Source organism: Petromyzon marinus, chromosome 38, assembly GCF_048934315.1.
Source record: "Petromyzon marinus isolate PM22_M1 ecotype Great Lakes invasive population chromosome 38, UKy_Petmar_22M1.pri1.0, whole genome shotgun sequence".
Lineage (NCBI taxonomy): Eukaryota > Metazoa > Chordata > Hyperoartia > Petromyzontiformes > Petromyzontidae > Petromyzon > Petromyzon marinus.
The window spans coordinates 11,719,271-11,734,684 of record NC_133704.1 but is presented as its reverse complement, the minus strand read 5'-3'; the positions used below and the strand labels follow the sequence as shown (position 1 = coordinate 11,734,684).

Sequence of the window (15,414 nt, the reverse complement as noted above, 5' to 3'; positions counted from 1 at the left end):
GCTAAAATGATGCCAGTGGTTTGACGAGGCAAATATCTGGTTTGTGCTCATGGACTACACCTATTAAATCTGGCCTCGGTTGTCATGCAGCTTTGGGCTTCTTTCATTCGGATAATAGTATTTGAGTACATATATTAGTCGCAAACAAAATGTATTCACGCATGACTGGGCAAAGGCTATGTTTATTCTGATGCCGTGAAAGATGCCTTTACGGCAAAAATCAACCAAGACTGCTCGCCCCACAACACGCACAGCCGATACAATTCTAATAAAGCCGAGCACACCGTTGTACAGTTGATATTCGCAAGCTGCACACGTGGTTTTGACACTGCAGCGTTTCACTCGTGGAGGTCTGATGGCGTAGCGGTTGCGATTTTAAAGAGTTGACCCAAGATCCCCCCTGCGTTAAGCGCAGGTGGTGTGTGGAGCACCACGTACAACCCCCCCCCCCACCCAGTGCTGATGTTTACACACTGCACTAGGTAATAATCATTTAAGGCCAAGCCAACTTAGGGGGAGGGGGGGTTACCTCGTGGGGTTGTGGTATGTGGGCAAAAAAGGGCATTGCAGCAAAGTTGCATTGTTGGAATGTGCTTTCCCCGCACATCTATGCTTCCTGCATTTAACCAACCCTCCCCCGAGTCCCCACATATCATTATGGTGAAGTATGGTAAAACTAAAATAACCCCGCGACCAGTAACCATACCACGAGGCCCTCGTCCAGCAGTGGACTAGCACAACGGCTGTGCCCATGCACAATCCGGTGGGGATATTCGAGCCAAGCTTGGCATGCCTGATGGGGAATCGAACCCAAGTTAGCACGGTGAGCTAACCACTACGCCCACCACTCCTCACTGACGAGAATAACACAAGCATTGTTCTATGGATAAGCTGCCCCCCTCCTTCCCACCATAACAATGCCGAATTCTAACTGCTGACTCAGACATCCCATTGAACATGAGTATGCCTCATCACCACCACCACCATGCTTGTTTGAACAGGGAGATGGTGACCATTGAATTATTACAATTAAAATCCCTCAAAATGGTTCTTAATGCTTTGAAGCTATGCACATCCCGACATACACAACGGTACCCTAAATAGCCTTGCCTATTTTAGGTGTAGTCCCAGGTGATGTTTTTCGTGACGGGCAGGTGGGCGGGGGGTCTCGTTGGAATGAAAGAATCTGCAGTGTTGTGTACAGCCTCCACGAGGGAAGCCCCCCACCTCCCCCCCCCCCGCCACAAGCCCCAGCGGGCGGTGACGCACAGGCGGTTGGGGTGGTGGTGGGTGGGTGGGAGATGGTACGGCACCCCTGCCACGCTACCACGCTACCACACTACCACGCTACCACGCTACCACGCTACCACGCTACCAGTGTGCGTGCCTCAGCTCGGCGGTCTTCTGCAGGAAGAGCGTGTGGCTGGCGTAGAGCTTGATCGCCGAGTGTGCGTCCACCCACTTCACGCCCACGGCGTCGTCCCCGGCCTGGAAGGGCAGCCTGCCCACGTTCTCCCCTGGGAAAACGGCACGAGGTGGGCGGCGGCGCTTGGCCGGTTTTGCAGGCAACGAAGCGTCGATTCGTAGACCCGAGATCGATTCTCAAGCACGCGTTCAACGGATAAATAATCGTGCGCGTAGCGAACGACTCGCTACCATTCACGGCATTTAAGCGCGCGCGATATGCCGATGTGGTGAGTTCACGCCGCGGGCAGCAGATAGCAATGCGGCAACATACACTGATGTCACCCCGCATGGATGCGCCGGATTTCACCAATCTGCGCTGACCAGCGTGCTGAAGTATGGTCAAATGCACCCCATAACCCACACAGCGTGGGGGGGGCCTTCGTACATGGGGAGGCCTTCGGTGGGCCTTACTTGGCAAAAATAAATAAAAGTAAAATTGTTCATAGATACTGCCGTTTATCGACAAAAGGGCTGCATATGTACAGGACGCTACCCTACTGTTGTGTTTAGGTTAATGGAGCAAACTAAACTGCATAAAAGACGCAACATTCGCCAATACAAGCGAGGCAGCAATGCGTAAACAAAAATACTGTCTTAAATAAAACTGCGACGCTGTATCACAAAGTTTTCACAGGGAGATGTGAAATTCCCCGACCTGCTAGGCTGCGAGATGGTGAGGGCGGATGGAAGCAAAGCGTGCTGGGGTGAGTGAGCCCACTTGCCTGGACCTTCGAGTGTTTTAATTCCGGGCACTGCCTCTCTCCCGCACTTAAAAGGCTCGACGGAAAGGGACCGTCCCAACATCCAAATGTGCAATCATTGCAGGAGCGCCTCCTTAATTCGGAAGCCACTGGGAGCTACGGCACTTTTAAATCTAGATTGAAAACTTCCTTTCTTAAGGACTGATTTTTATGATTAGCTTGTTGTCCTTTCCCCCGCAACGTTCAAATAGCACGGTTGGTTACGTACGGTGTGAAAGACGTTCAACATACATACATGTTTAAAAAAGCCGTGAGACTCAGACTATATGGATAAATACATTTTAAAAAAAACACGTTCCATTAGTTTGCAGGTGCTTGTCAATGGACTGCTGTTTAAAGGGTCTACCAACACTGTGTCGGTCATAGGCGTCGGTTGACCACAACTTCACCGGGCTGCTCAGTGTATTACGGTGGAGGGAGGTCTCTCTTGGACCGGTTTAAATATTCTATTATATTAATTTACGGCCTGTTTTTTTTTGTTTTGTTACTTACAACCACCACAATTAAAAAAAAAAGCCACCAACAATAATCGTGAGTGACCAAAATAGGCTTCACAAGTACCGAACAACGACGAGGGTACGTTACACCACCCTCGGTGAGACCGGTGTACTACCCCTGGCATCCCTGCGTCTCCACTCGCGCGGAGATGCCTCGCGTTTGCCCGTCGTACCGTTTTCGTCGTGGAAAGTAACAGCCACGGTCTCCATCCAGGCGTTGTCGGTATTGCGTGGGTCATCCACGTAGCCCTTGTAGACCTGTCAGACAAAGCCGCACGACTTATCCCGCACTTGAATGCAAAGGGTAGCAGGGTAACACAGAGAGCCAGGTTTGCGCACCTGTCAGGTCTGTTGTTTTAACACATGGGTGGGGAACCTTTTACCTGAGTGAGGGTTGAGTCATACTATACTAGGAACAAGTGTTCTGCACGTATGCGAGTTTAACTTCTTTGGCACCGTACACGTAGCCAACCATGCTAATCTGGGGACGGACAACAAACACAAAAGAGCAGTTCGACAGAAATGAGTTTTTAAACTAGATTTAAAAGTGCGTGGGTGATGATTAACCTGGGTGGATTCCAGACTGTCTGGATGCCACGCCCCTAAGCACGCTCGTCATCGCGCACATTTGCACGCGATGACGTCACCCAAATCCCACACAGTTGAGCGGGGGGTCGTGCATGGCTCTGACGTCACTGTCTCACAATGCCGCCACCCTCCACACAAATGTGATAGGGGAGGGAGACAGAGGAGGGTGGTGAGGGAGGCTGATAGAGGAGGAAGTAAAAGATGGAGAGGAGAGGGGCGGGGAGAGAATGAAAGGGGATGAAGCGGAGAGAAAAAGAGCGAGAGCAAAATGGAAAGAGAAGAGCGAGGGGACGTGACAAGCAGTGGTCGAGAGGATCAGGGAGAGGTGGGAGAGATTGAGATGGAAAGTGAAGAGGTGGGAATGAGGCGAGCGAGGGTGAGAGGTGGGAAAGGGAAATGGCGCGATGGGGGGGGGGGGGGGCGGGAAGTGGGGGAGACGCAGAGGAGGAGATGGTAAAGGAATTGAGGAACAGAAACATTGCGAGAAATCGAGATGAATTGTGATATAGAGTACAGAGAAGGCAAGAGAATGGTAGAGAGAGAGATGACTCTATATAAGAATAAAAGTACTGCTGGCTGGCTGGGAGAGACCGATGGACATATGGGCTGCTCGTAGGACTTTAAAGTATCTTTCGCAGGCCACACATGAAGACATACCACAGTCATTACTGTCACTACAAGACGCTCTTGCAGTGACAGAAGTGGCTTAGCCCGCTGAAATAAAAAAATATATCTCTCCCCCCCACCCCTTCGGTACATGATGAGTGCGGCTAAAATATTATTTTATCGTCGTTTTTCAATGGTGGGGCCCCATGTGGTCGCGGTCCGTAGGACATGGCGCCAAGTTTCTAGAACCCATTCAGAAATCTCCCAGAGCAGTGCAATTCCCGTTAAGCTTAGAGAATGGCCTGCTGATATCACATAGCTACCCTCTCGAGTTACCTTCACGTGACCTATGGTGCACACAACAGAGGGTATACACTTTCCCACCTGCCCTGTCACCAAGAGGCGCATGACATTCAAACTGATATATTTTCATTCTCAAGAGCTGGAATTTCGCCCTGTTATGCTAAAAAAATACATTTAATGTGATGCTTATTTGTGCAGTGATCGGGCTAAGACCATTAACACAGGCAGCTGCCTGGATTAGAACCTGGCGTCTCATCAGTGTCAGCTTAACGTCCTGACCTTTGAACCGATGGCCACATCATTTGGACGTGTCTCACACACACACTGAACCGTTTAGAGAAACGTTCACAAAATTAAAAGTGTGCTTATCCCTTCACCATCTCCCCGGCAGAGAAGAGCTTGTTGATTTGCTCCTGGAGGTGCTTCCTGTCAGCACCACTGAGCTGCAGGGAGTTGAGGGCCTCCTCCCCAAACTCCCGACGCAACGTGAGAGAGACCTTCTCCCCAGCATCCACCATGCCCTTGGGAAAGCATGTGGCGCACGCACAAACACACAGACACACACGTGAGCACGTGGTAAAAACAGCCACAAACACGCCACAATTTTGTCAGATCTCAGACGCTAAGCAGGGCGATCAGCCCGCTTAGAATTTGGGCGGCCTACCAGGCCTTGCTGTCAAGACATCATCAGTCGCGCCACGCTGGCCGTGGCTTGTTGGGAGCCTCCCGCCTTCGGGAGGCAGGATGTCGAGGCGGCCACCAATTCTAAGCGAAAACCAAGCAATCGACCACCAAACAGGTAGTCGACTACAATCGGTAGACCGAAAACGTTCATTTTCTCTTGCGTTGAGTTCAACTTAATAGCTCGACGTTTCTCATTGCAACCTGCGCTTCCGTCTCGGCTCTGTGCTGAACGCGGCGCGTTGCACGTTGCGGATCGACTGGTTTGCCGAGAAGCCCTCACTGAGGTGCCGTGAGGTGCATCCGGTGTCAGGGGCACACACAGACTGCTCACCCCAGGAATTGCCCACTCATTGTTGTCCTTGCGCTTGATGGCCACGAACTGCAGGATGGGTTTCCCATCCTTCTTCTCCACCACGCCCCCGACGCGCTTCCACCTAGGAAACAAGACCAATCGATGGAAAAAACAAAAATGAATCTCCTATCTTGTAGACGTTGCATGTTGGCTCTGCATCCTAGGCTGTGCAACACGAGTTTGAAGCGTTATCAATGGTCATCGCCGTCAGGTGCAACAATAACACCGCTCTTCTTCCATAGCCCTGGGTGCCAAAGTGGCTATGAGATGTTAACTACCTCGCCTGGTATACAGGAGGTCGGGGGTTCGATCCCGACCCTGACGCCCGTATATTTGAAGTTTGCATGACCTCCCCGTGGTCACGTGGATTTTTCTCCGGGTGCTCCACACTGAGCATCAACATGCATTTAGATTATTTGGCTGCTATGAATTTCCACATGACAAGCCACTTTGCTGGGCAATCATTTTTGGCAGCCAGATCGCTTTTGAAAAAGAGCTACACAGCTTGGTGGACCTTATCTGGTCAAATAAAAATCGTTTAGTTTTTAGTTTTAATTCACCTACAAATGCACTTGGTTACAATAAAGCTTCAAAGCTAACCACATTTCAGCCAGGGTAGTGCTTGGATGGATGAGCACCATGCACAACAGCAGGCTGCTATATAACTGTGGGACTGATAGGCAGCGGAGGGGGAAACAGTGCGGTAAATCAATCATTGTTGTTCTGTATTACGCTCCCCCCGCCTTCACCATTAAGCCACTTCGCTGTGGTGCACCAGCTGAGTTGGGAGCCCTTCACCTCCGTCCACGAGGTGGAGCCCCCGGGGATCTCGGCTACGTCGGGAACGCAGCGAGGCTCGCGCCAGCGGCCGCTGCAGCACGAGGAGGGCAAATTGAAAATGTGCGAATTACGGCACAAAACCCTGGGGGCCGGGAAGCTCGCACTACATCACCGAATAGGCTTATTTCTAGAAGCGGAATTCAACGGCCACATCACCATGGAGGGACCCCTGTTCTTATAATTATAACAGCACCAATTTTTTTGTTTTTTTTGGGGGGGGGGGGGGGGTTGGGTCTTCTGTAAAAAAATAAATGTGGCAATAAAAATGCAACGTCCGAGTGAGGAGGGCACAGAGCAGATGTTGGGGGGGGGGGCTCTCCTCACCTCGTCACAATGGGGTCTGCAGCGTGGTTGGGGCCCCACCTGCCCAGGAGCCCTCGGCCCTTAATCCCAGTCCTGCCAATCGGGTTTCTGCAAGGAAGAATCGTCATCGTTATGACCATCATAACCATCATGGCGGATCTCGTCAACCACAATAGCCTGCGGATCTCGTCAAAGAACGTCAACCATCACACGAACTTTGGTCATCCTCGCAGCAGCAGAAGCAGCAGCGGCGGCTTTTGGCTAGGCATCGAACAAAGACGGTCACTGCATCGTGCGGCGCTTTCAGATGTGCTGCTGCGGCCGTCCCGACCACTCTTCCTTCCGATATGAGGAAGCCACTGTAACTATGCACTTTCAAATAATCTAGATTAAAAACTAATTTCTTTAGGACTGCTTTTTGTGTTTAGTTTGTTGCCCTTCCCCTACACCTCCGATTAGCACGGTCGGCTACGTACGGTGCGAAAGAAGTTTAACATACAAACAGACCTTGGGCCAATTATCATTACATATACAGCAGCATTGTTGGCTAAAAGTGCAATTACATTTTGACTGCAATGCATTATGAAGAACGCAATTGTAACTGTATGACAAGAGCATTGTGGGCTGAAAATAAACTTACAATGCAGTTCCAAATAAATTATGAATGATAGAATTACAATTGTGACCGGCAGTCTGACAGATAGGACAAGAGTCGACTCAGAATCAGGGTGCGCTTACCGAAATAAATAAGGATTTATTTTTTATATGTACCCCAAATACTGTTTGTGTGCTAATGCTGAAGCAGTATCATTTGGGAAAGTTTATTTATTAACTGGCTGCGTTGGGTAAAGGAGGGATTTAGGACACACATTTTACCCACGCAATCTGTACCAAAAATCTATTACAAATCAAATTGGTCAAGAAAACCAACGTGTCAAATGTGCTAACCAAGCTGTACACCTTAGGTGACTGCGCGCAAATGTGTACTAGCAATTCTAAAGCTATATGCATGTACTGTACTTATGCGTTGTACGGAATTCAGCAACGTGTTGCCATGGAAGCCACGTGCTCTGTTAGTGCTTTCCATCTCGGTTTTTTTTCTCACACATTTACTGCACGTAAATTGAGATTTTAAAGAATGCTTGAAGAAGCCCATCTGGACATCTGTGCAGCCTTCCGCGGCCGGTAAACCTCAGCCTTTATATGTATTCGAAGTGTCTTGAGAGAGACAGGTTCGCATTTAGATGCTTTTTTGTAATCCAAACTGCATTATGCAAATCGTAATAATAATAATTGTGATAAAAATCACAGCCCTTTGTAAATCCCCTGCGAGATGAAGGCCTTACCACACACCATGTCGGCCGTGGGGGATATGTTTCACCATACTTCACTACGCTGGTCACTCTGGGTTGGTAAAGGGGGGATGATGGTAGCCCTGGACCGGTTTTGATATCATTAGCCACACAGGTTCAGAGTGCAGTGCACTCACCATTACACCGCCACTGCACCCTCCTCCCTCCCACCCCATGCTGCATTTTGAATGTAATATTTTTTGTTAAAAATAAATTGTAGCTTTAATACGTGTTTCAACAAAACAGTGAGCCAAATGCTTAAAATGACAATGAAGCAATCTATTTGAGTTTTGTTAGCAACAAAAAACGCAATCTATGAAAGATGAGCCAAATGTGCGTTCAACATTCGGCACAGGTTTGCCGTGCACAACACGTCTTGTGTTCCCATTCTCCGTTCCGGTTTACCAGGCGAGGTCTATTTGTGAGCTTGGCACAGTGTGCAAGACATTTGCCATTATCTGAAGCCCACCCAAAGCACGTACTGCTTGCTCATTCATAACCGCACCACGCTGCCGCTGCCGCTTTTGAGCAACGGCCGCAAACAAACCGGCTTGTTTGAGCAGGCCTGCTAAAGCCGCACAAAGAAGAACGGAAAAATAAATCCCCCAACAACGGGCAAAGCACGGAGCACACGCGCCATTGTGACGTTAATAATGACTCGCCTAGTGGAGAGATGATGATTGCAAGCAAAAAATAATAATAAACGGGCCTTGCTACCTACACAGGGCTGGCTGGCTAACACACAATGAGCCAAATAAAAGCTGGGGTATACAAATCGTATTTGGCGAAAACCCGAAATTAAATCAACAGTTTCAGAATGAACAACCACTACGGTGTGAAAAACTCCACATTCCTATGGCGGTAGGCAGTCACTTCTCAAGACAACCACTGTTGGCTTCTCAACAAAGAATTACACATTTTATTGACCCTGGAGGGATGATGATGATTGGCTTAGTCGATCCTCACGATTGGGATTTTAAATCGCCGCCTTCCAGTGTCGAACCATGTGCTGCTCTAAACGCACCGCCACCCAGGAAGGTTCTTTAAAACCATTTACAGCCCTTTGTCAGTCCACTGCTGGATGAAGACCTCCCTATCAGTCGTGGAGGTTGTCAGACCATACTCGACCAGCTGGTCAGTGCAGGCTGGCGAAGGTGGGTATAACACTCATGGTCACCGGGTGTATACAGTATTCTCTCGTTATTCGCGAGGGATACGTTCCAGAAATGCCCGTGAATGCAAGTAAATACGAAAATAAGCTATTAAATACGTGAACATGATCTCACAACTTTATCTTTCATCACTTTCTCTTTCATCACATTCTATCTCAACACTTTCTTTCTCTCTCACTCTCGATGCAGTCGTGTAGAGTTCCAGATGCAATTCGCGGATAGCCAAAATCGCAGCAAGCAAGTTCGTGAATAACGAGAGAACTCTGGACTGCAAAGTACGAATCGCTCACCGTGCTACTCCACTCTTTGTTTACGAACACCAGCAAAAAATACTGCGCCTGAAACGTGCTGTGTCGCGCGAGGTGAAGGCGAGCAAGCGACCGCTCCAAGTGAGACTGAGTGTGAAGAACTCACCTGGAGAGAGTCCGAGTGAGACTGCGTGTGAAGAACCCACTTGGGGAGAGTCCGAGTGAGACTGAGTGTGAAGAACTCACCTGGGGAGAGTCCGAGTGAGACTGAGTGTGAAGAACTCACCTGGGGAGAGTCCGAGTGAGACTGCGTGTGAAGAACCCACCTGGGGAGAGTCCGAGTGAGACTGAGTGTGAAGAACTCACCTGGAGAGAGTCCGAGTGAGACTGAGTGTAAATAACTCACCTGGAGAGAGTCCGAGTGAGACTGAGTGTGAAGAACTCACCTGGAGAGAGTCCGAGTGAGACTGAGTGTGAAGAACTCACCTGGAGAGAGTCCGAGTGAGACTGAGTGTAAATAACTCACCTGGAGAGAGTCCGAGTGAGACTGAGTGTGAAGAACTCACCTGGAGAGAGTCCGAGTGAGACTGAGTGTGAAGAACTCACCTGGGGAGAGTCCGAGTGAGACTGAGTGTGAAGAACTCACCTGGGGAGAGTCCGAGTGAGACTGAGTGTGAAGAACCCACCTGGGGACAGTCCGAGTGAGACTGAGTGTGAAGAACCCACCTGGAGAGAGTCCAAGTGAGACTGAATGTAAATAACTCACCTGGAGAGAGTCCGAGTGAGACTGCGTGTGAAGAACTCACCTGGGGAGAGTCCGAGTGAGACCGAGTGTGAAGAACTCACCTGGAGAGTCCGTCGACCACCTTGTAGCGTCCCATGTGGCTCCTGCGGTCAATCTTCCCGTCCAGTTCATTGAACTTTGGCGGTCGCCCACCCCAGCCTTCCCTGCCCGATAAAAGTCGGAAAAAAATAATGAAGAATACCGCGCAATATTTAGACTGCCAAGTCTTGTTCCATTAAGCTTTGGGCCATCGGGCGTGCAGGTGGTGCAACTGCACCAGGGGCCACTGGCCGGAGGGGCTCAGGTCCCCGGGCTACGAAGAGGCAAGACATTGGGACAGCGAGTCAGCCCGCTATGCCGCTGCTTTTGGCAGCACACAGAAGGTGACGTTGATACATTTCGCCGTCGTAGACAGGCGTCTGGGATCGATGTTGAGTTGGGGGTGATGAGCAGCCTACGTCAGGTTGCTGAGAGGGCCCACAGAGGAACGTCATTAAGCTCTCTCTCTCTACTGCCTTCACATAATCACGAGTATCACAATAGAACAAACGGAGCAGAAGCAATAAACTGCGCCGACGGTAGAAACAGTAGCATCAGCAGCAGCACGGTCAATCGCAATACCAACAACAAAAGCAACGTCAAAATCGGCAGCAGCAGCAGTAGTACAGTAGCAGCAACGACAGGAAAGGCAACAGCAAGCAATAGCAGGACCAACAACAGTAGTACCAGCAAGAGCAGCAGCAGCAGCAGCACAACCAACAGTCGCAGTAACAGACAAAGTTTCAGGAACAGAAGCAGCCGAAATCGAAGCAGTACGTAGCAGCAGCAGCAGCAGCAGCACGGGTTGGCACCGCTCACGTGTGTTGCGGGTCGGCCCACACGGGTCCCGCGAGCACGGCAGGCGCCGTGTACTCCTTGGGCGCGTACTCGGGGAAGGCCGCCCCCCAGGCCACGTGGTCGTCAGGCACGGGGAAGCGCTTCACCGTCGAGCCGGAGTAGAGCCCCCCGCGGCACTTCACGTTGAGGGGGGCGCAGCCTCCGGCCGCCAAGGCGTCGCGGCCCGCAGCACTGCACGATCGCGGCGGCGGCGGCGGCGGTGCCGCAGCCATCGCTCCGCGAGCGGTTGACGCGCCGCACCACTGGCCCGAGAGGAAGGATCCCACGCTCGCGTCGACCCTGCACGTGAGAGGGGGAACACGAAGGCAACGCGATCCTCCTGTTAGTGACATGCGAGGCGTGCCGGGGGAGGACCGATCCAATGGTCGCTCAACGGTAATCGTGCCATTTGCCGTCTAGAAGTGAAGCCCAAAGCGCTTCCCCGATTGAAGCTACGTTAGGGTCATCCTGGCCATCCCTCGTACCAGTCGGAAAGCAAAAACCGTGGCCTAACAACGGCTCCTTTTCTTTGGTTCTTTCGGTAAAGTCACGTGGAATGAGAATAAAATAATAAATTGATAAAATAAAATAACACAATAATATTCTCACGACGTTTCGGCCACAACACAAGCGGCCTTCATCAGGTGAAGAACCAAAGAAGATGAATCCTTGCAGTCACGAAAGCTTTAAATCGAAATTTAACGGCTCATTTGTTGACCGCGTTAGTGACGAAAATATTCGTCAACGAATTGCATTTTCATTTTGGTCTACAAAGACTAAGGGGAAAAGATATCATGAAACATTACAATGACTGCCCACCAAATGTCGAACCATGACATCCTATGACGAGACAAATTGAGACTCGTATGAATGAAGAAGCAGACTGAGACAATTCAGCAACGTTTTAAGAAACACTGAGAAAGACCAAAAAGAGCAATTGGCAATATGCGTATACAAAACTATTTGCCGAATCAGCCGATTGACTGATCGAATTATCTGACGAGACTAGGAGCATGACTAGATTTAATTCACAAACTAACAAATTTCACAAATATTTAGTCGACAACGGTAAAACTTTAAAATGTTGACTAAATTAACGCTAGAATAGGGAACGGGATAGGGGGGTATCACAACTTGCCCACGTACTTACAAGTTCTGCCCAATGGGTGGTTGCACCTTCTCTTCTGTTGCCCCACTGCCTGCAACTCCATTGCCCATGGCAATCTCCACTGCTGACTCCCTCTCAATTGTTTATAAGAAGCAGACCACTGGCCTCTTTTTTATTTTTTCCTCTGCTTGTAAAGCGACTAATCAACAATATTTTACACCCAACTGACGATTCACTGCTGGATGAATGCCTCCCCACGCCGTATTCGTCGTGGGGTTCGCGTGTACGTACGTACATTGAACTTCTTTCACACCCTACGTCGCCGACAGTTGCCAATCGGAGGTGACCACACTCTCTACCGCGCTGTTCAGTTCGGGTTGAAGGACGTACTGGGGGGGGGAAGCGAGGCGTCTATAAATCCATTGAGACATCACTCACCACTGATGTTAGCCGTCGCTGGAAACTTGAACGCAGGTGACCAGCGGGTTCAAAGATAATTTTCCTAAACACCTGGCCCAGCGCTACTCCCCACCAATGAACGAGCTGCTGGTTCCTCTTTATACGTAATGTGTCCACCTAGGCCTCGGCAAGGTAAGGTAAAATCAACGAGCCTACCTTTACCATAATTTTTACCTTACCGCAATACAATCACTCTACCCTACCTTTTACCCTTTAGCAGGTAAGGTAAAAAGCAACGAGCCTACCTTTACCCTACCGTTTACCCTTACCCCATACAAATGACCCGATTACAGGGTAATTACTGGAGTACTACACAAGGTTTTTTCCCAGCTGCTCCACTTTCCTCCCACGTGTAAAACCCCATTAATTATCCCGTTACACTTTCATATCTAGAGGAGCACAGCGTTTGGGCGGGTAAGGGACAAAGTTACGATGGCGAAATGTTAACTACCTCGCCTGATATACAGGATGTTGTGGATTCCATCCCGAGCCTGACCCCCTGTATATTTGGAGTCTGCGTGTCTCTCTCTCTCCGTGGGTGCGTGGATTTTTCTCCGGGGCCTTCCGGTTCTTCCCTTCACATCTTGACTCAACACCACGCGTTTTGAGCAATTTGTCTGCTAGAAATTCCCACACACGACAGGCCACTTTGTTGAAGTTACCGTTTGTGATCGCTCAGTGGGGACCTCACCTGGTATCCCCCTCGTCTGTGCTTTTCCTTCACGCTTACCCTCTCCTCGAGTGACACAACACACTGCGCGAGGCGTTACAGGCTGGACGTGTTTTCATCTACACCGCAGCACGCGTCAGCCGCGATACGGACGCCACACACACATACACCGAGGACGTACGGTGCGAAAGAAGTTTTCAACATGTTCGTTAACATCTCCCCGCTGCAAATTTACCGTCGCGCTTGTGGCGAGAATGCGCACCCAATTCAGAACGATGGTATTCATTCCGAACTCTCCTCCTGGATTCATTGTACTTTTAGGTTTTTAGTTTTCCCCTTTTCTCTGCTCAAAAAGGGGGAACTGAAAGTGCTCTTCTGAAATCTGAAGGGGTACAATCTCACGGTGAACCCTGCCACGTGTACACATCAGTGCAAGGTCGTAATTATAATATATTTGGGGGGGCACATCCCCCCCCCCCACAATATTCAAATATGCTGAAAATGTCCCGTCCCCCCGTCCCCCCACCCAATATATCGCTATAAAATAGATTTCTGTTTATATGAGTGTGGTTATGGTTGTACTGAATTAATCCATAATCTCTGCCATTACGTACAATGAAATAAGAAAAGGTAAACAAATAAAATAAAACAGAGAGAGGCAATGTAAATACAAAACACTCTTAGACATTGTAAAAAAATAAATCAAAAGTCCATCCCACGTGTTAGTGAATTTTTTAAAAAATATTTTAGGCAGGAAAATCTTTTAAAATTTAGATTTTTTCTGGGGGGGGGGGGCGGACCCCCTGGAAGATTTATCCCCCCCCCCCCAATGTTGACTCCGTGGCTACGGCTTTGCATCAGTGGCACACAATTGACAAGATTGGACTTTAATAAGAGACTGCGATTAGTTTACCAAACAGCTCCTTCATCAGGTCCCGAGAGACGACAGCGAAGACTGAAATCGATTACGAAGATTATAATCAGCCTCGGGTTCCCAGCTAAATACACTTCATCTGTATCAGCACCATTGTCTGACGTCACCACGGCGCTGGTGCCAGGCTAGGTGCACTTTAAATAGTGCACAAAGACAAAGATCCCCCGTGCAGCCTTAACAGACTGTTGGGGCAAGTGCTGTTAGCGAGCACCTCTTAAGGCCGGCACGGCACACGAAGGGGGTGGGTGGCCAGCACCACGCCCGACCGCCTTTGTCTCCCCACAATGGCAACATTTGCACACGGCACCAGGTACTCGTTTGAGACCGAGTCGACCTAGGGGAGACCCAGGACCGGTTCAGATCATCGTCACTGACGGTGTTGTTGGCCGTGAACGGGAATCGAACTCTGGAGGCCGGGTTGGTAGCGCGCTGCGCTAACCGCTGCGCCACCGCTCCCCACACACACACTCACACCGATACCGACACCCTCCATTCGCCACTAAGCCTGTGCCAGGCGAGGTGCGCGGCGGACAATGCCGAAGGCTCGCTGCTGGTCAGTCACGGGACAGACCCAGCAGGTGCCATGGGTTGACTGACTGACGCGCCCGGCTGTAACACACACAACTGTGTCACCGCTCCCTCCCCCTACACCATCACACACACACAGCGACACAAGCGGAGTGAGCGCGGTGGGCGCAGTGGGAAGCCGGCGAGTGCCTCTCTACGACCTGCAGGCGGAGAGCGCCGAGAGACGAGAGAGCGTGGAGCGGCAGGAGAGGCAGGAGAGGGCGCGCCGCAGCCACCACCACGAGCAGCCGCTTCCGCATGGTCAGCCCCTCGGTCGCCCCCCTCGGTCGCCCCCTCCCTCGGTCGCCCCCCCTCCCTCGGTCGCCCCCCCCCTCCCTCGGTCGCTCCCCCTCCCTCGGTCGCCCCCCCTCCCTCGGTCGCCCCCCTCCCTCGGTCGCCCCCTCCCCCGGTATCGCTCCCTCCCCCTCCCTCCCCTCTCCCCCTCCCCTCTCCCTCCCCTCTCCCTCCCCCTCCTCCTCCCCTCCCCCTCCCCTCTCCCTCTCCCCCTCCTCCCCTCTCCCCTCCCCTCTCTCCCTCCTCCCCTCCCCTCCCCTCCTCCCCTCCCCTCCCCTCCTCCCCTCCCCTCCTTCCCCTCCCCCTCTCCTCTCTCCTCTCCTCCCCTCCTCCCCTCCTCCTCCTCCTCTCCCCTTCCCCTCCCCCTCCCCTCCCCTCGGTCTTCTCCCTCGGTCTTCTTCCTCCTCCCTCGGTCTCCCAAGGTAGACACGCGGGTTTCCGGTCGTGGGGCCCGACTTCCGGCCGCCTGGGCTTCCTGTCGCCACGGGCAACGCCTCGCGCCATACCCACGACGCGACTTCCCATTGGTCAGCGGGAACTTGCTGCCCC

The 15,414-nt window shown here is 51.1% G+C and overlaps 1 protein-coding gene across 1 annotated transcript; it reads right to left on the bottom strand.

Annotated features, from left to right (window-relative positions):
• Positions 1-166: 166 nt before the first annotated feature.
• Positions 167-14,827, bottom strand: NUDT9 (nudix hydrolase 9). Its single transcript, XM_032967548.2, has 8 exons — positions 14,733-14,827; positions 10,816-11,133; positions 10,020-10,121; positions 6,423-6,509; positions 5,238-5,340; positions 4,600-4,743; positions 2,899-2,983; positions 167-1,517 (listed from the first exon to the last, which is right to left on the bottom strand). The coding sequence occupies exons 2-8, from the start codon at positions 11,064-11,066 to the stop codon at positions 1,372-1,374; spliced, it is 918 nt and encodes a 305-aa protein (XP_032823439.2). The 5' UTR covers positions 11,067-11,133; positions 14,733-14,827; the 3' UTR covers positions 167-1,371.
• Between the last annotated feature and the right edge of the window lie 587 nt (positions 14,828-15,414).

Coding starts and splice junctions, on each gene's coding strand:
- NUDT9 (XM_032967548.2), bottom strand. CDS start 11,066: ATGGCTGCGGCACCGCCGCCGCCGCCGCCGCGATCGTGCAGTGCTGCG. Junction 2,984..4,599: donor TCTTCTCTGCCGGGGAGATG/GTGAAGGGATAA, acceptor TTTGTCTGACAG/GTCTACAAGGGCTACGTGGA. Junction 1,518..2,898: donor TACTTTCCACGACGAAAACG/GTACGACGGGCA, acceptor CCGTTTTCCCAG/GGGAGAACGTGGGCAGGCTG.